We start from the raw sequence: 14,095 nt of genomic DNA, 5'->3' as shown, positions 1-14,095 counted from the left end.
CACCAACTAAGGTGATACTATAAGCCCCTAACATCTATTAGGCAGAAGTGAAATTGAAGCCTTTTTATCAGCAGAGACACTAAACACTTTGGTTCCACAGATTCCAATCAGGGACAGACCATGGCTAAACTAATTTTCCAATGTCCCTCATTATCTTACTTGTAAGTTCTTGGTTATGTACATATCATCTTAACCAAGCAGGACATCGTCCCTGGATGCTGCTGGGTGACACCACAGTGATGAAAATCTTTTGGAGAAGAGTTGTCTAGACTTACTTCAGTTAATGAATTTTTGTTTTTTGAAGAGCAAGCAAGCAGGATTTTATTGGAAAGTGAAATGACACCTCCCTGTAGCCAGGTTGGGGGGGTCCCCCAAAGGGGCTGCCCATCTAGCTTAGCTCTGCTTTAATTCAAACCATTGATTTTTAGTACTGTACAAATTTGGAAAATATTTTCCTAGTTAATCATATTGGCATGTTATGGGCAAAGTATTTTCAAAGGCATCTGACTATAATAAAATATAGTCTAATAATAATCCCTTAATGAACTGCGATTCTTCTTATGGCATGATTATTTAAAATGCCTGTTGGGACCTAAGTGGGTGACCCTGTCTATTTCTTCACTAACCCCTTGCCAACTCTTCACTACCCTATCCGTTTCTTCACCCTGGCCATACTGCCTTCCTTAGTTCCTCTTATTCAGGTCTCACTTCTATTACAGGTTCATTGCATGTATTAGGCTCTATTACTTCAAATGTTTTGTCCCTTTCCAAATGATTAACTCTTGTCAGCATGAAAACACAGATCAAGTGTCCCTTCCTCAGTGCAGAAGAGGGCAAGAACCACTATTAGGTGTCCTCACAGTACTTCTGACTTTGAGAATATTTCTTTTCAGCTTTTATAATGATATGCTCAGTGTCTTTTGACCTCACTACTCAGTGACTGTCATGAAGGCCTGAGTGAAGTCTCCTTTTCTGAACTGTGTATCCCTAATATCTGGAAGGCAGTATACTTGATAGACAGCTCACAGAAGAACTTAGCCTTGAAGCCAACAGCTTAATTTCAGATTCCTGATCCACCATCTACTTACTTATCTTGAACAGGTTACTTTATTTCATGCCTCAGTTTACTCATATATGAAATGGGGAAAATAGTACCCACTATGTAGATGAAATTTCTGTCCCATCTGGTCCCACAGTTAATTAGCCCCAAAGAAACACACAGAGACTTATACTAATTATAAACTTTTTGGTCAATGGCTCAGACTTCTTACTGTCTAACTTTCTCTTAATTATTAACCCATAACTATTAATCTATGTATTTCCACATGGCCTTATTTTACCAGAGAATGCCCAGCATCCTATCTTCCGGATAGCTACATGGTGTTTCCCTGGGGGCTCCTCTCTGCCTTCCTCTTCCCAGAATTCTCCTAGTCTGGTCACCCCAACTATACTTCCTGCCTGGATGACCAATTAGCATTTATTCATCAAGCAGTAAGAGAAACATATTCGCAGCATACAGGACATCCCCCATCACTCCCAATGTGAAGGGCCTAGTGAGAATTAAATGAGATCATTAACTTAAAATAGAAAAAGGAAACAGTGCTTAGTACATATAAAATATTAAGTAAATGTATTAGTAACCAAACACAAAGCCTTCATTGTGATAGAAACTCAATATTCTATGTATGAAGCGATGAATGCAACACTGCCCTTGTTTGACATATGATGAAATTGAAATTCAGGGTAAAGTAAATAAGGGGCCTCAAGTTACAATGAACCTAATGGAACCCACATTCAGAGCCCATAGTTTACCCTAATTCCCATTTATTTTTATAATGTTACTAGGACAAATGGAGAGTGTTATTAGGTGAAAGACTCAATAGGACATTGTCTCTGCAAATGGGTGAAGAAAAGGGCTACTGTAAAAAAGATAGCAAGAATTCTCCCTTTTAGGGCTATGTCCAGTAGGATACAGTGGAAGAACAGAAACCCTCACATGTGAGGCAGGTGTACTTCTCTCTAGTGGGAGAGGATCTGGCTTACAGGCTCTGAGCCTTGAAGGTCACTTAAGCTCTGTGAAGGTAAAGACAGGGTCTGGGTCACACACCTCACACACCTCACACACCTCACACACCTCACACACCTCACACACCTCACACACCTCACACACCTCACACACCTCACACACCTCACACACCTCACACACCTCACACACCTCAAGATGTGAGTCTGTCTGGGGCGATCCACAGAACCTCCAGTCACTCTTTGTGAAGGAGCCTTTCTGTCTGGTGTTCACTGGTGTCTGTGGTGAGACGATAGCTACTGTGGAGCTGCTGGCAGCAAAGAGGAGATTAGCAGGAGGAATAATGTGGCATGATGATCTCTACAGGACATGTGGTAGAGAGCAGCTTTCTCTGGAGGGCTCCTGCCTGTCAGTTCTAGTACAGGATGTCTGAATGGGTTCTCTACCTGACTTTTCTTCCTGACAAAAGAACAGGGAATGCAAGAAGACAATTTAGGGCAGAGAAAATAAGATCATAACTCCAGGTCCTGTTACCCTTCAGCCAAGAAGGAGTCCTGCACAGAGCAAGTCTGGAGATTAGTGAGTTAGACTAATTGAGGGCATCCTTGCAAATTAATACAGTTCTACCAAAGATAAACCCCATATGCTGTCTCCCTTAAACTCAGATGGTGATCATAAATATGTCGCATGTGGATCTGAGCTTAAATCTAAGGACAAATAGGAATTTGACCCAGAGCATGATGTCAGCACCTGGACACTATCCCTCTTGTCAGCGTTTATCCAAAGCTATTTAGATATGTTCTAAGAGTTTTACCATGTCATAACACTCAGGCCACTTGGTAAGTATGTTTCTACTGCCCTTTTATTGAAACCAGCCTCCTGGGGCTGAAACAAGCATGTATTAGTAATAGGATGAACCTTGCTGTCTAGTGTGAAGGTTGAGTCATGACACTCTGCAAGCTGACCTTGGGATCTCACGAAGGGAAGGCTACTTTTTATCCTTTGTTCCATCAGCAATTGTCCTCCTTTCTTGATGTTGTGGCATGAAGGTATCCATTCCTTTATTTGATTCTCCCACAGGTGTGTTTGGCTCCTGGTATTAGTCACTGAATAGACATTCATCAGATGCTAGTAGTGGACTCAGAATCAATTATCAAGAATTTCATAATCAATTTCATGGATTTATTAGCTCATCCAAAAAATATTTAGTCCTTACTGAATATCTAGTCTAGGCATCAGGAGCAAAAATCACAAAAATACCTACCTTTGTAACTATATCAGCAGGGGCCACAGACAACAGCAACAAAATAATAAAACGTATATTTCAAATGGTGATGCCTGTCATGGAGATAATAATGGCACTCGGGTGTTTGTTTTTTTCATCTAAGAACAGGTAAAATGAGGTTGTGTTGTGTTCATAGTATGTGATTTTAAGATTTGTTGTTTCCAAGGTGGAGCAGTTCTCAGGAGCAATGACTGGTAGCTGGGTGTCTTAAGGGAACCTCTTCCACAAGGGGCAAGCCACCCTTCATGGAAGTGGCATAGAGGTGAACCAGCAGCAAGATTCTTCAGAGGATGTAAGGGAATGATCAGGTAGTGAGTGGGAGAAAATTTAACCTAGGAGAGTTTTGAAAATGAAGGCTTCTTAACACATATGTGAGGCAGAAGGAATTGTTTCAGTCGACTGTGAGGAAATATAGGAGCATTTTCTTCAAGGACATGGGAGAAGGATCCCTATGACCTGGAGAAGGCTTCAGAAAACACAAGAATAAGGTGGGAAGGGGAAATATGTTCCAAAATTGGGGGCAGAGAGAAAATTGTTGCTTTGTTATAACTCTGACCCCTGGGAAAAGTACAGAAAGGGTCAGGAGAAAAGGTTAGTATACAGCATTGGTTTTCAGAATGTGGTACCTAGATCAACATCATCGGCATTACCAAGGAGCTTGTCAGAAATGGGTGTTCTCGGGATCCAAATTGGATACTCTAGTGGGAAACAGCAGCTTCGTCTGTGGTAATGATGCTTCTCATGTGAAGATCTCTGGCATAATGGAAGTACAGGGCAGCTTGATCTGGAAGAGTATTCAGAGCCAGAGAGAGAAAAGGGACCTTGCAATATGGGTAGTGCAAAGATAGGTAGGACAAAGATACCAGGCCAGGTGAGATTGTTTACCTTGTGTTCCCATGTTGAATTACGTCATTCACTACTTCAGTTGGGGATGGGGTTGTAGGTGGCTCCTGAGAAATACTAAGTGATAATTAGAATCTCTAGTCTGGGGATCTTTTCTATGAAGCCAAACATAAAAAAAAAAAACAAAAATAAAACCCATCAATGAAAGCTACAGATGCACTCCACTGTTTCTAATCTTATGAAAAAAGGAGCAGCTATTACTGAAGGATAAGAAAACTCACTCGTGCCTCTGAAGTTACCACCTCATTTTAATCATACTGTTTTCCCCTGTCCCCTGGGGTTGCTGTGTTTTGTGTCTTCTTTCTTTGTCTTGGCATCAAGGAAAACATGATCTATTGAGAAATTGGCAGTAAGAACAAAATAATTATTTCTCCCTCCTTTCCTTTCACTCACCTGTTTCTATATGCACCTGCCCATTTGATTCCTGCTGGAATCTGGGAGCCTTGGTGCTGGGACTTCCAGTCCCTGTATGTTCTTTAAAAGATATTACACAGCTCATGCCTGCTCTCCTCAGTATCCACCAACCCCAGTGCCCATCAAGTCATTGAGATCTGGTACAGACACCTCACTTAAAATAGCAAAGTCTTTCTCAATACTTGCATCCTTCTCCCTCATGGTTTATTTCCTCGCCTTCCAACTCATATCATTTCCCTTATTTATGATGTTTCATTGCTCATTTGACAATCTCCCATCACAACACTGCAAATACAAGGTGAGGATTTTTGTCAGATTATCTCAGTTATTTGATTCCCAAGCACAGAAACATTTCAGGAATAGATAAGCATTCACTAACAATTTTTATAAAATCAATGAATAAATATAATGTTACATTGTACTAAATCAAAGTTTCGCACTCAGTAGGTAGGCCTTTATTCTCATGATAATCTTGGGAAGTGTATATTAATATCCATTACTGGAAATTCAGGAAAACTAAGATCCAAAGAGGTTAAGTAATGTATCCAAGACCAATATGCAGGAACCTCTGATGGCTACTCTTAGCCCTACCTTTAAGTCTAATGGCTTCAGTCCAGCCATGGCATTTTATCCTACTGTTCAAGAGATCTCAGACCCCTTCTAGTAACTCAGCCTCCTTTTTTTTTTTGCAAGGAGGCTACATTGCCAGACAACCTTGCCATCTTTTCACCTGCACTCTACTTGTTCCTAGCTCACTTGTCATAGGTTACTAAAGACTTCTTCAAAGCTCAAAGCTAGGTAAAATAATAATTTAAAATACTTGCATTCTTTGGGTTGGTGAATTCTTGTAACCTATAAAAGTTAATTAAGCAAAATGTCTGAAAATTTCAATTAATAATAATAATAATAAAAGAATTGCTAAAGGAAAACAGAAGACTCAGTTCTCTCAGTGGAGGTAGGAGGAGCCAGATGTGATCATGCTCTGGGAGCTGAAGCCTAGGTTTTTCTGAATATAAGATCCTGTTTACTGATAGGTTTGCAATCTGCCCCTTCAGTTAGATTATCTTGGTTTTAGCAGATTTGTGGTGGAATTTGGTTTTGCCCACAGGATGCAGATGTTGGCTTGTTCAACTAAAAATAACTATTATGTTATGAGAGTGACTGCATGCACCAGGAATCATCACCTCTGCCACAGTCATTTCTCAAAAATAAACAAGTAGAACCTGGAACTTGACACATTATCTCCCATTGCAAGAAACATTAGGAGAGGAATTCCAAATCACCCTGTCTGAGCTGCAGTCTGAGTACCAATGGTTTTCCTTCTCTAGACATTCTTGTTTCAGCAAGACACTCCCTGCCTTTCAAACAAGACAAATCAATCATCAGACTTGGCCCTCTGTTTCCTTCTCTCGTAACTCCAGAAAAGACAGTCCCCACTCCCCAGCACACTTACAATGACTCCCTGACCACACATGCTCTATTGGAGGTATTATCCCAAGATTCTGCCTCTTACACCTTAAACTGTTTGTATGCCACTGATGACTAAGCATGGATGCAAAATAGCAAGTGCAAACAGAGAGTTCAGAAGCTTCCCAGAAGGCCACAATAGCAATGTGACCTAGACTTGGTAACTTCTAACCTCTTCTGTTTCTTAATCTCATATTCATATGAGATAATGAGTTATGCATAAATCTGCAGTAAGGAGATGTAAAGTTCTTAGCCTATTAAATGAATAAACCTTGCATAATAGTGAGATATCATGGACCTTTAGTTTCTAAATTGCTGTCTTCTTTATCTAAAAAAATTTTTAAAAAAATCCCATTATAGCTACCTGAGGATTTTAACAACCTAAAAAGCAAAATGGATTTCTGAAGAAGAGTCATGTGTAATGCGACTGAATGTGTTGCCTGTAAGTTTTGTTTCTAGGGTTAGTGTAAACCAGATTGGAGAGGGAACACTTAGAAATCCTGCTACAAAGTGAATTCAAGCTATACTCAAAGTTATGAGCTCCATTCGTTTAGCTAACAATTTCTGGTCAGCTCTTTTATCTGGCACTGTACAGTTTCTCAGGATATCAGGAAAGTAAGGTCTAGTGCCTATCCCCAAAATAATCAGTGTGACATGGAGGCCATCACTGGGTAGAGGTTTTATTCATTCTACCCATAAAACCCTCAGGTGGATCTGTCATTTACCAATATTCCTAATTCACTTGGAATTAACTCAAAGAGTCTTATACTGCGATTGGCTAATGGGTCAAGTAGGCATAATCCTGATTTCTCACCCAGGATTATGGGTGAGTTTCTTCAACTCCAGAATTAGCACAGCACACCCAAGGGAAAGCATTTCTCACCTGCTCACTGGATGGATGTCAGCTCTGAGATGTTTAGGCAGAATATGCAAAACATCTCTTTTCTGATAGTTGTAATGAGACTACATGCAATGATAAAATTCCTTGTGTTACAAAACAAAAATAAAACAGAACAAAAATGCCAAGGCTATGCAAAAGTTTACTGCTTTACCATGTCACCAAGATCTCAGTTATAGCCACAGAAACCTTTGAGGCAGAAACATCACAGATATAAATTAAACTGAATGATTACTCATTTTAGATGGCATGATGCTCTAGCTTGAATTTTTGGATGTATACAGATCTCCATGTTACCTTTACGCCAGGCCTATGTGATTCCAGCAAATGTTCTTTGTTCCAAAGTCATTGCTTCTCCATTTTTTCTTATGTCTCAAAAGTATTATCTGGTGATGCCTCACTTTATCTCTGAGCAAAAGTCTACCTTCTATGTCCAGGACTTCCCTAATGCTTTTCTGGAGAACCACTTGGTGCCCAGGGAAATGCTACCTACAGGTATAAGGTTGTCATGTTGGTGTCTCATGGAAGCAAACTTGAACCAGTCTTATATGGAAGCAAATTTGGAGCAATGTTTAATGGGAGCTGAACATAAAGTCTTTATTTCTCCTATTGTATGGCTCACTAGTAATTCAGGAACTTCATACACCCTCTCCTGCAAAATATAGCAGGTTCCCAAGATGGTGTTACCAAGTTCCTAATATAATCCTTTATATTTTCTCTCATTTCTTGCCTCATTGGCCTTTATCCCCAGCCTTACTTCTCTGGGATTACACTTTCCAATCAATCGTGAATGTATGCGCTTTTGCCTCAGGTTATGTGTTTTTCAGTAAACCTAGATAAGACAAAGAGTATTGCAGGTGAAATTGAACTTAGAGGTGTATTAGTCAAAGACATTTAATTCATTAAAGAGAAAACTGAAACCCAGTGGCACAAAGGTAAAGTGAATTACACAAATCAATCTCACACTTCAGGGTCAGTGTTTTAAAATAATATCATTCACACATAAATAAATATGCATGTATGAATTTACCAGCACATTATAAATATGTGTACAAAAACTGCATATATATATAGGCTGAGAGTTATGCAATGATATTTTGATCAGTAATGGACCATATATGCCATAATGGTCCCATGAGACATATTTCCTATGAGCAGTAATGCTATAGCAGTCATGATGTAAAAGCCGAGTGTACTCTCATAGGCTTGTGGTGCTGATGAAATAAATCTGCTGTGTTGCCAATCACATAACACATGTGACTGTGTGCACTGGGTAATATTGATTATGATAACAAACAACTATCATTGGTTTGTGTATTTACTATTCTACATATATAATCATTTCAGATTGTACTCTACTTATAAAACACCTTATTGAAAATAGTACACTATGGCACAGCAACAGTACCCTCATAGATCTGTGTCTACCATATCTCTTGATTGAGTCCTTTCTCTTGTTCCTGTTTTAATCTTGTGGTGTTCATCCTGATTGTAGGAGCAACAGGGTATGCCTTGAGTCTATCACATGTTGTACACATTAGTAGACCACACCGTCTAGATTTGTGTTGGAGCAAGCACTCTGTGTAATCTCTGCACAGAGTTGAAATCACCGAATGAAGCATTTCTTGAAATACAACCGGACTTCACTTTTCTTCCCTCCTCAGAAATAGCAGACAAGATCTACAATCTCTTCAACGGCTACACCAGTGGAAAGGAGCAACAGACTGCCTACAACACCCTTCTGGATCTGGGTTCCCCTACTTTGCATCGTGTCCTCTACCATTACAACCAGCACTATGAGAGTTTTGGGGAATTCACCTGGCGGTGTGAGGATGAATTAGGACCCAGGTACTGGTGAACTGTCTCTTTTAAACACTCGTATGGAGTCTTGTGTCTCTTGTGCTGTAATATTGTATCATGGATGTGGCAAATACTCTCAGAGTGATCTCAGATGCTAAGGAGGTCATCATGAAACATCTAGTGCATGTGAATGTTACCTATACTATGTAGATTTTTTTTGCTTGTTTGTTCAAGGAGATATCAGAGATAATGAGGCCTCCACTAAGGTGACATGGTATTTTCCTACTTACTACCAACCCAATCCTGTCACTTCCTAATACACTATATACACTGTCTTTAGGTTGTAGGGAAGTAGGAAATGAGGAGTGCTGAGAGATAGCACTTCCTGTTTTAGACCATTTATTATGACCATATATTGAGACAGTAGGCTTTCCAGGAGATTCTGAAATTCTTAAGACATAATGACGAAGTGGGTTGCATACAATTTACTACTATAAATTATTCAAGAACTTGTGAAAATGAAAATAGGGCAAGGACTGTGAGGATGAAGAAAGGAAGCGGAAGTCAATGAAAAGGAGGGCCGTGTGGTGGGCGATGGAGGCTAGAAAGCATTAGAGAGGTGGGGGAGCAAGGAAAGGGGCGGTAAAGGAAGTCAGGAGGAGGAGGCAAAACGAGGGAAATTGGTACTGTAGTATCCCTGCCCACCCACTACCCCCAGCTCCAAACAGTTCTTACACTTTAGCACCAGGTGAAGCACAGTGTTCCTCAGAAGTCATTCCATCCCATTCATCTGACATCTTAGGACACTCACCTCAGTAGTTATAAATCTTCTCAGAAGACCCTTGTTCAGGACATTTTCCCCTGTATTTCCTTCTCCTTCTCTCCCTCCCACCCTTCCACCCTCTCTCTCTCTCTCTCTCTCTCTCTCTCTCTCTCTCTCTCTCTCTCTCTCTCTTTCTCTCTCTCTCTCTCTCTCTGTCTCTCTCTCTCTGTGTAATTATGTGCATGTGTGCAGGTACACTGGTGTGTGGGTGTGGTTGGAGGCCAGAGGTCAACACTGGAATACTCGGCATTGCTCTATTGCTCTGCCTGTCTCTACTTCTCTGAATCTGGGATTGCAAGCACATCCTGCCCCTGTGCACTGATTTCTGGGGATTGCACTTGCACTTGAAAGGTATATACTTTGCTGACTGAGCCAGCATTCCAAGATCTACTTTATTGTTTTTGGAGGAAGTAGAAAATTCAGGGTATTCTTCCTAGAATAAAACAATTATTTGTATAAAGTCAAGTAGGATCGTGCTACACTCTGTAAGTTTTACCTGTAACCTTACAAGGAATGATAGACTTTGAACAAACAAAGCCACTGTTGTGATCTAAGGGAAATACATAGGGGGCAGTAAATCTGTCGTAGTATTTTTAGAAATAAATTGTGTCTTAGAATGTAGATAAATATTAAGATATGTCCTTTCTACTCCATACTCTATCTCTACCTCTTGCCAAATTATTGCTCACCCCTGACATTCTCTTCTTTAACCATCTCCTCTCCTTCCACCCTTTCCTTTCCCTTCTGTTCCTAGCGCCCCACTTTTCCTCTCTTCCCTTCTTTTATCTGAGATTTGTTTGGTATACACACACAGTTTCTTGTTAGGAAGTATAAATGCCGTCATTTGAATAGCACTAACATTGCATATTTCATTGTTATTTCCAAGGGCATTTGAATCTTCAAAATTTCTCTTTTGTGACTCAAGACTCAGAAGGAAAATTGGTTAATGCAGAAAGTGAACAGGGGAGGAAATGGGGATGCCACTGTGAAGCAAAGCCCACTGTTGACTGTGCACCCTCCTCTCCACACTCTCCTCCCAAGGGTCCTCGTGGATAATACTGGTCTTTCACAAATGCGTGGCAGAAAACATTGTGCTAGTCCATTAGTCCATGGAAACAAAGTCTTTAATGTTGTGAGTCTCAGGGAGAGCCACAGGAAAGGAAAAGTCCACCGCCTTGAGGGACATCAACTCACTCCGGGGTTAACTATGAGAATCAATAAAAATGGGTCTGCGGGTAAACACTTCCTGTTAGCAAACAGAAAGGGTTCCCACAGTTCTGTAAGATCCAATTCTATTAAAACCTGAGGCTTCCAGAATGAGCTGAGGTTGCAAACACTCCAAGGACAGCAGTGTTGCACCACTGCTAACAAAGAAGGCTGTTGACTCTGAGATGGTCAAGGGCAGACCCAAAGTAATAATTATTTAAAGAACAATCAGTGAGCAATGAAAACAGCAACAAAGACTTCATGGACTAATTCAATTCGCTCTTTTGAAAGGCTACTGGGTTGTGCTCCATCTGTTTCTGGAAGATGATGAGATGTTGTCCTCATTCCTTCCTCACCCCCCTCCCCTGTTTCTTTCAACTCATCAGAAGGCTAACTAACCATAGTACACAATGGAAGGATTAGGAGGAAAGGGCCAGCAAAGCCCTCAGTGGTGATGGCTTTCGGAAAACCTGACTGGCTAAACCACAGAAACTGATAGGGAATATACAGATGATAGATCATCCTTCTGAGAGACTATTTAGTCAGCTGGTAGAGTGTTCCTTTCAGTTCCTCTGACCAGACACCAATGGAGAAAATACAACTTCGTTGCAGTGAGGTCACACTGCTCTCAGCCCATAGATGTTGCTGCTTGAAGCCAACATCTTTACTCCAATGTCAGCTTCACCCTCCTTTTGTCCTGTCATTAGGAATCCAGTGATATCACTGCCCCCCACAACAACACTCGCTGCCCAGATGAAGAGGAATTAAATGAATGCAGTTATTCTTCTTTGAAATGTTTACTATAAACGAGATGCAGAAACATTCCCATTTGTGTAAGGAGTTGTTGATTAATGCAGAAAAGAGATGATTCTTCACAGGAAAAGATACCCAGCTTAGCAGTGAGCTAATACTGCAAGGGGGTCTGTTCTGCAAGCTTTCTAGCCAGCATCCTTAGCCTTACCTAAGTTTCTCCAATAGAGAATCGTTTTCCTGCCTCTCTGGCCACTTACATCTTTGAAGAATAGAAAAGAAACAACCAAGGGAGGGAATCCCTTGTGGCTTTATGGAGGAGATGAAGAAGTGTAGCATGAGCATAATTAGGTGTTGTGTGTACCTGGGAGTCTGCTCTATCCAAAATATGCTCCCATGTCAATGTGAGTCAGAGCCCTATTGGCCCCAGCCTTATTGTACTATAATTACCTCAGCACAGGCATAATTGGTTACATCAGGTACCCCCTTTCATTCCACTATATAGACTGTTTTTTTTCTAATCAATTCAAGTATAGCCTTGAAAGGAGAAATACTCAAGCAAGCACATTACTTGTCATTTAGTGATGATAAATTACTGGCTTCATAGAACACTGATTTGATTTCTTTCAAGACTACAGACCCCATGATTCAAAAAGTTATATATTCCCACTAAAATATTATTCATTTTCTCAGTTTTATTATTTTTTTTCTGGATGCATTTGTTACTTCTATTTCTTCTGTGTGCCTACATCACTTTGCATGCCCATGCCATGTATTCATTCATTCATTCAGTCAGTCAGTCATTCATTCACTGGACAGACAAGCATGAAGGATTTGCTGTGCTAAGTGGAAAAGACAGAATGGTCAGCTCTACCCTCTAAAAATCAGGAGTCTCAATCTGGTAGTAATTTTTTTCTGGCCTTCTCCTTTTGGTTTGTTTGTTTGTTTGTTTGTTTGTTTTCTGACAAAAGCATCCTTGTCTTTTTATATGTAGGAAGGCAGGCCTCATCCTTTCCCAGCTTGGAGATCTGAGCAGCTGGTGCAATGGACTACTTCAGGAGCCCAAGATAAGCTTGAGGCGTGGTTCACTCAAGTACCTGGGCTGCCGCTACAGTGAGATCAAGCCCTATGGACTGGACTGGTCAGAGCTCAGCCGGGACCTCAGGAAGACTTGTGAGGAACAGACCTTGAGTGTCCCCTACAATGACTATGGGGACAGTAAAGATATCTAGCACCATGGGGTCAGGGAGTAGCTGCCAAAATAACGCAGAGAGAAGAGGGGGGCATCTGGGTTGGTTTATGGATTTTTAGATATTTTTTAATGGGACATCCAAAGCTCCACAGGTACCTTCTAAACCAGGACGAGAGTGACCCTTGCTCCCTGCAGGACTTGTCCAGTGTGATAATCTCCATCTGCATGGTCAGTCAACCTGACAGCCAGTAGCTTCATGCAGCACCATTTTGTTTCCTTAGAAGATTACCTTGAAACTCACTTTGGTATTCATTTGTTTCATTCACGTTTTTTCCTTCAAGAAATTCACCAGAATGCTTAAGAGCTCCATCCTGCTTCCTACGAAGGTCGAAGGTGGAGGTACTTCTGTTAATGGGCTCTCAATGGCACCTGGGAACAGAAATGGAAGTATAAATTTTTACCTGCCTCATGTTGCAGCTCCAGCATTTCTTAGGAAGCATCAAAATGCTGGGAGCCAAGGCATGTGCCCAAGAAGATAATGAGGTGGTCCATGTCTGTTTCTCACAGGTTTTCACCCGAACTCTCTTGGTTCTATCTCCACACCTTATGGGTGAAACAAGGTTCTGTTACGGGTCCAATGGGTTTTAGAGAGTTTTAGGTCTTCCCATCCTCCATGTTAAGCCAGGTCTAGGATTTCTGGTAAATTTTTGTCCTTTCTTCTAAGCAACATGATCTTTGAGAGGTAGTGAGATATCACCAGTCAAATATAGCTCCAGAGAGGGCTACCTGCAAGACTACTTAGCAGACCCCATTGCAGAGATCTAAGAGCCTTGATTCTGTCTGCTCTTGTGCTTCTTCCTCTGGACAGAAAGGAGTTGATGGATGTTTGGTGTAATCCAGGAATGCGATTCTTTCTTGTCAGTGTTTCAGTGAACTAAAGCTACCATAAATCTGAAAAGCACGACTCTCCACACTCCCCTTACTAAATTTTCTCTGATGACAGTCCTTTCTCTGATGTCAATCAGCAGGAGTCTATCATTGTCACTGCCTGTCCACCCAACTCTGCCAGTTACTGAGAATAGCAGAGCCTCTGGATGGACCAGAACATCTGTTGGTCACCCATAAAGTCTGAGGCTCCATTTGCACTCACTGCCCAAAAATGGTATGATGACCCAGCTAACAGGGAGGCTAGCCTTTCACAAACAACCTCATGGGGCCAGGTTGACTAGTGATGACCCAATGTCCATTCAGCCAGCTTGCCTTGACTGGAACTCTTCATATGGAAACATAGGACAGAGGTATGGAAGGCTCTATAGCACAGTCACTGAGCCTTA

The 14,095-nt window shown here is 41.1% G+C and overlaps 1 protein-coding gene across 2 annotated transcripts in view; it reads left to right on the top strand.

Annotated features, from left to right (window-relative positions):
• Window positions 1-12,801, top strand: part of Astn1 (astrotactin 1) — a 310,253-nt gene extending 297,452 nt beyond the window's left edge. For both annotated transcript variants that reach the window (XM_027417274.2, XM_035445652.1), the window contains exons 22-23: window positions 8,655-8,838; window positions 12,564-12,801. In XM_027417274.2, the coding sequence (XP_027273075.1) occupies window positions 8,655-8,838; window positions 12,564-12,801 (422 nt within the window). The remainder of the gene's footprint in view (window positions 1-8,654; window positions 8,839-12,563) is intronic.
• Window positions 12,802-14,095: the final 1,294 nt, after the last annotated feature.

The sequence above is a fragment of the Cricetulus griseus genome, chromosome 5, assembly GCF_003668045.3.
Source record: "Cricetulus griseus strain 17A/GY chromosome 5, alternate assembly CriGri-PICRH-1.0, whole genome shotgun sequence".
In the NCBI taxonomy this organism is placed as follows: Eukaryota; Metazoa; Chordata; class Mammalia; order Rodentia; family Cricetidae; genus Cricetulus; species Cricetulus griseus.
This window is presented reverse-complemented; position numbering and strand designations above follow the sequence as displayed.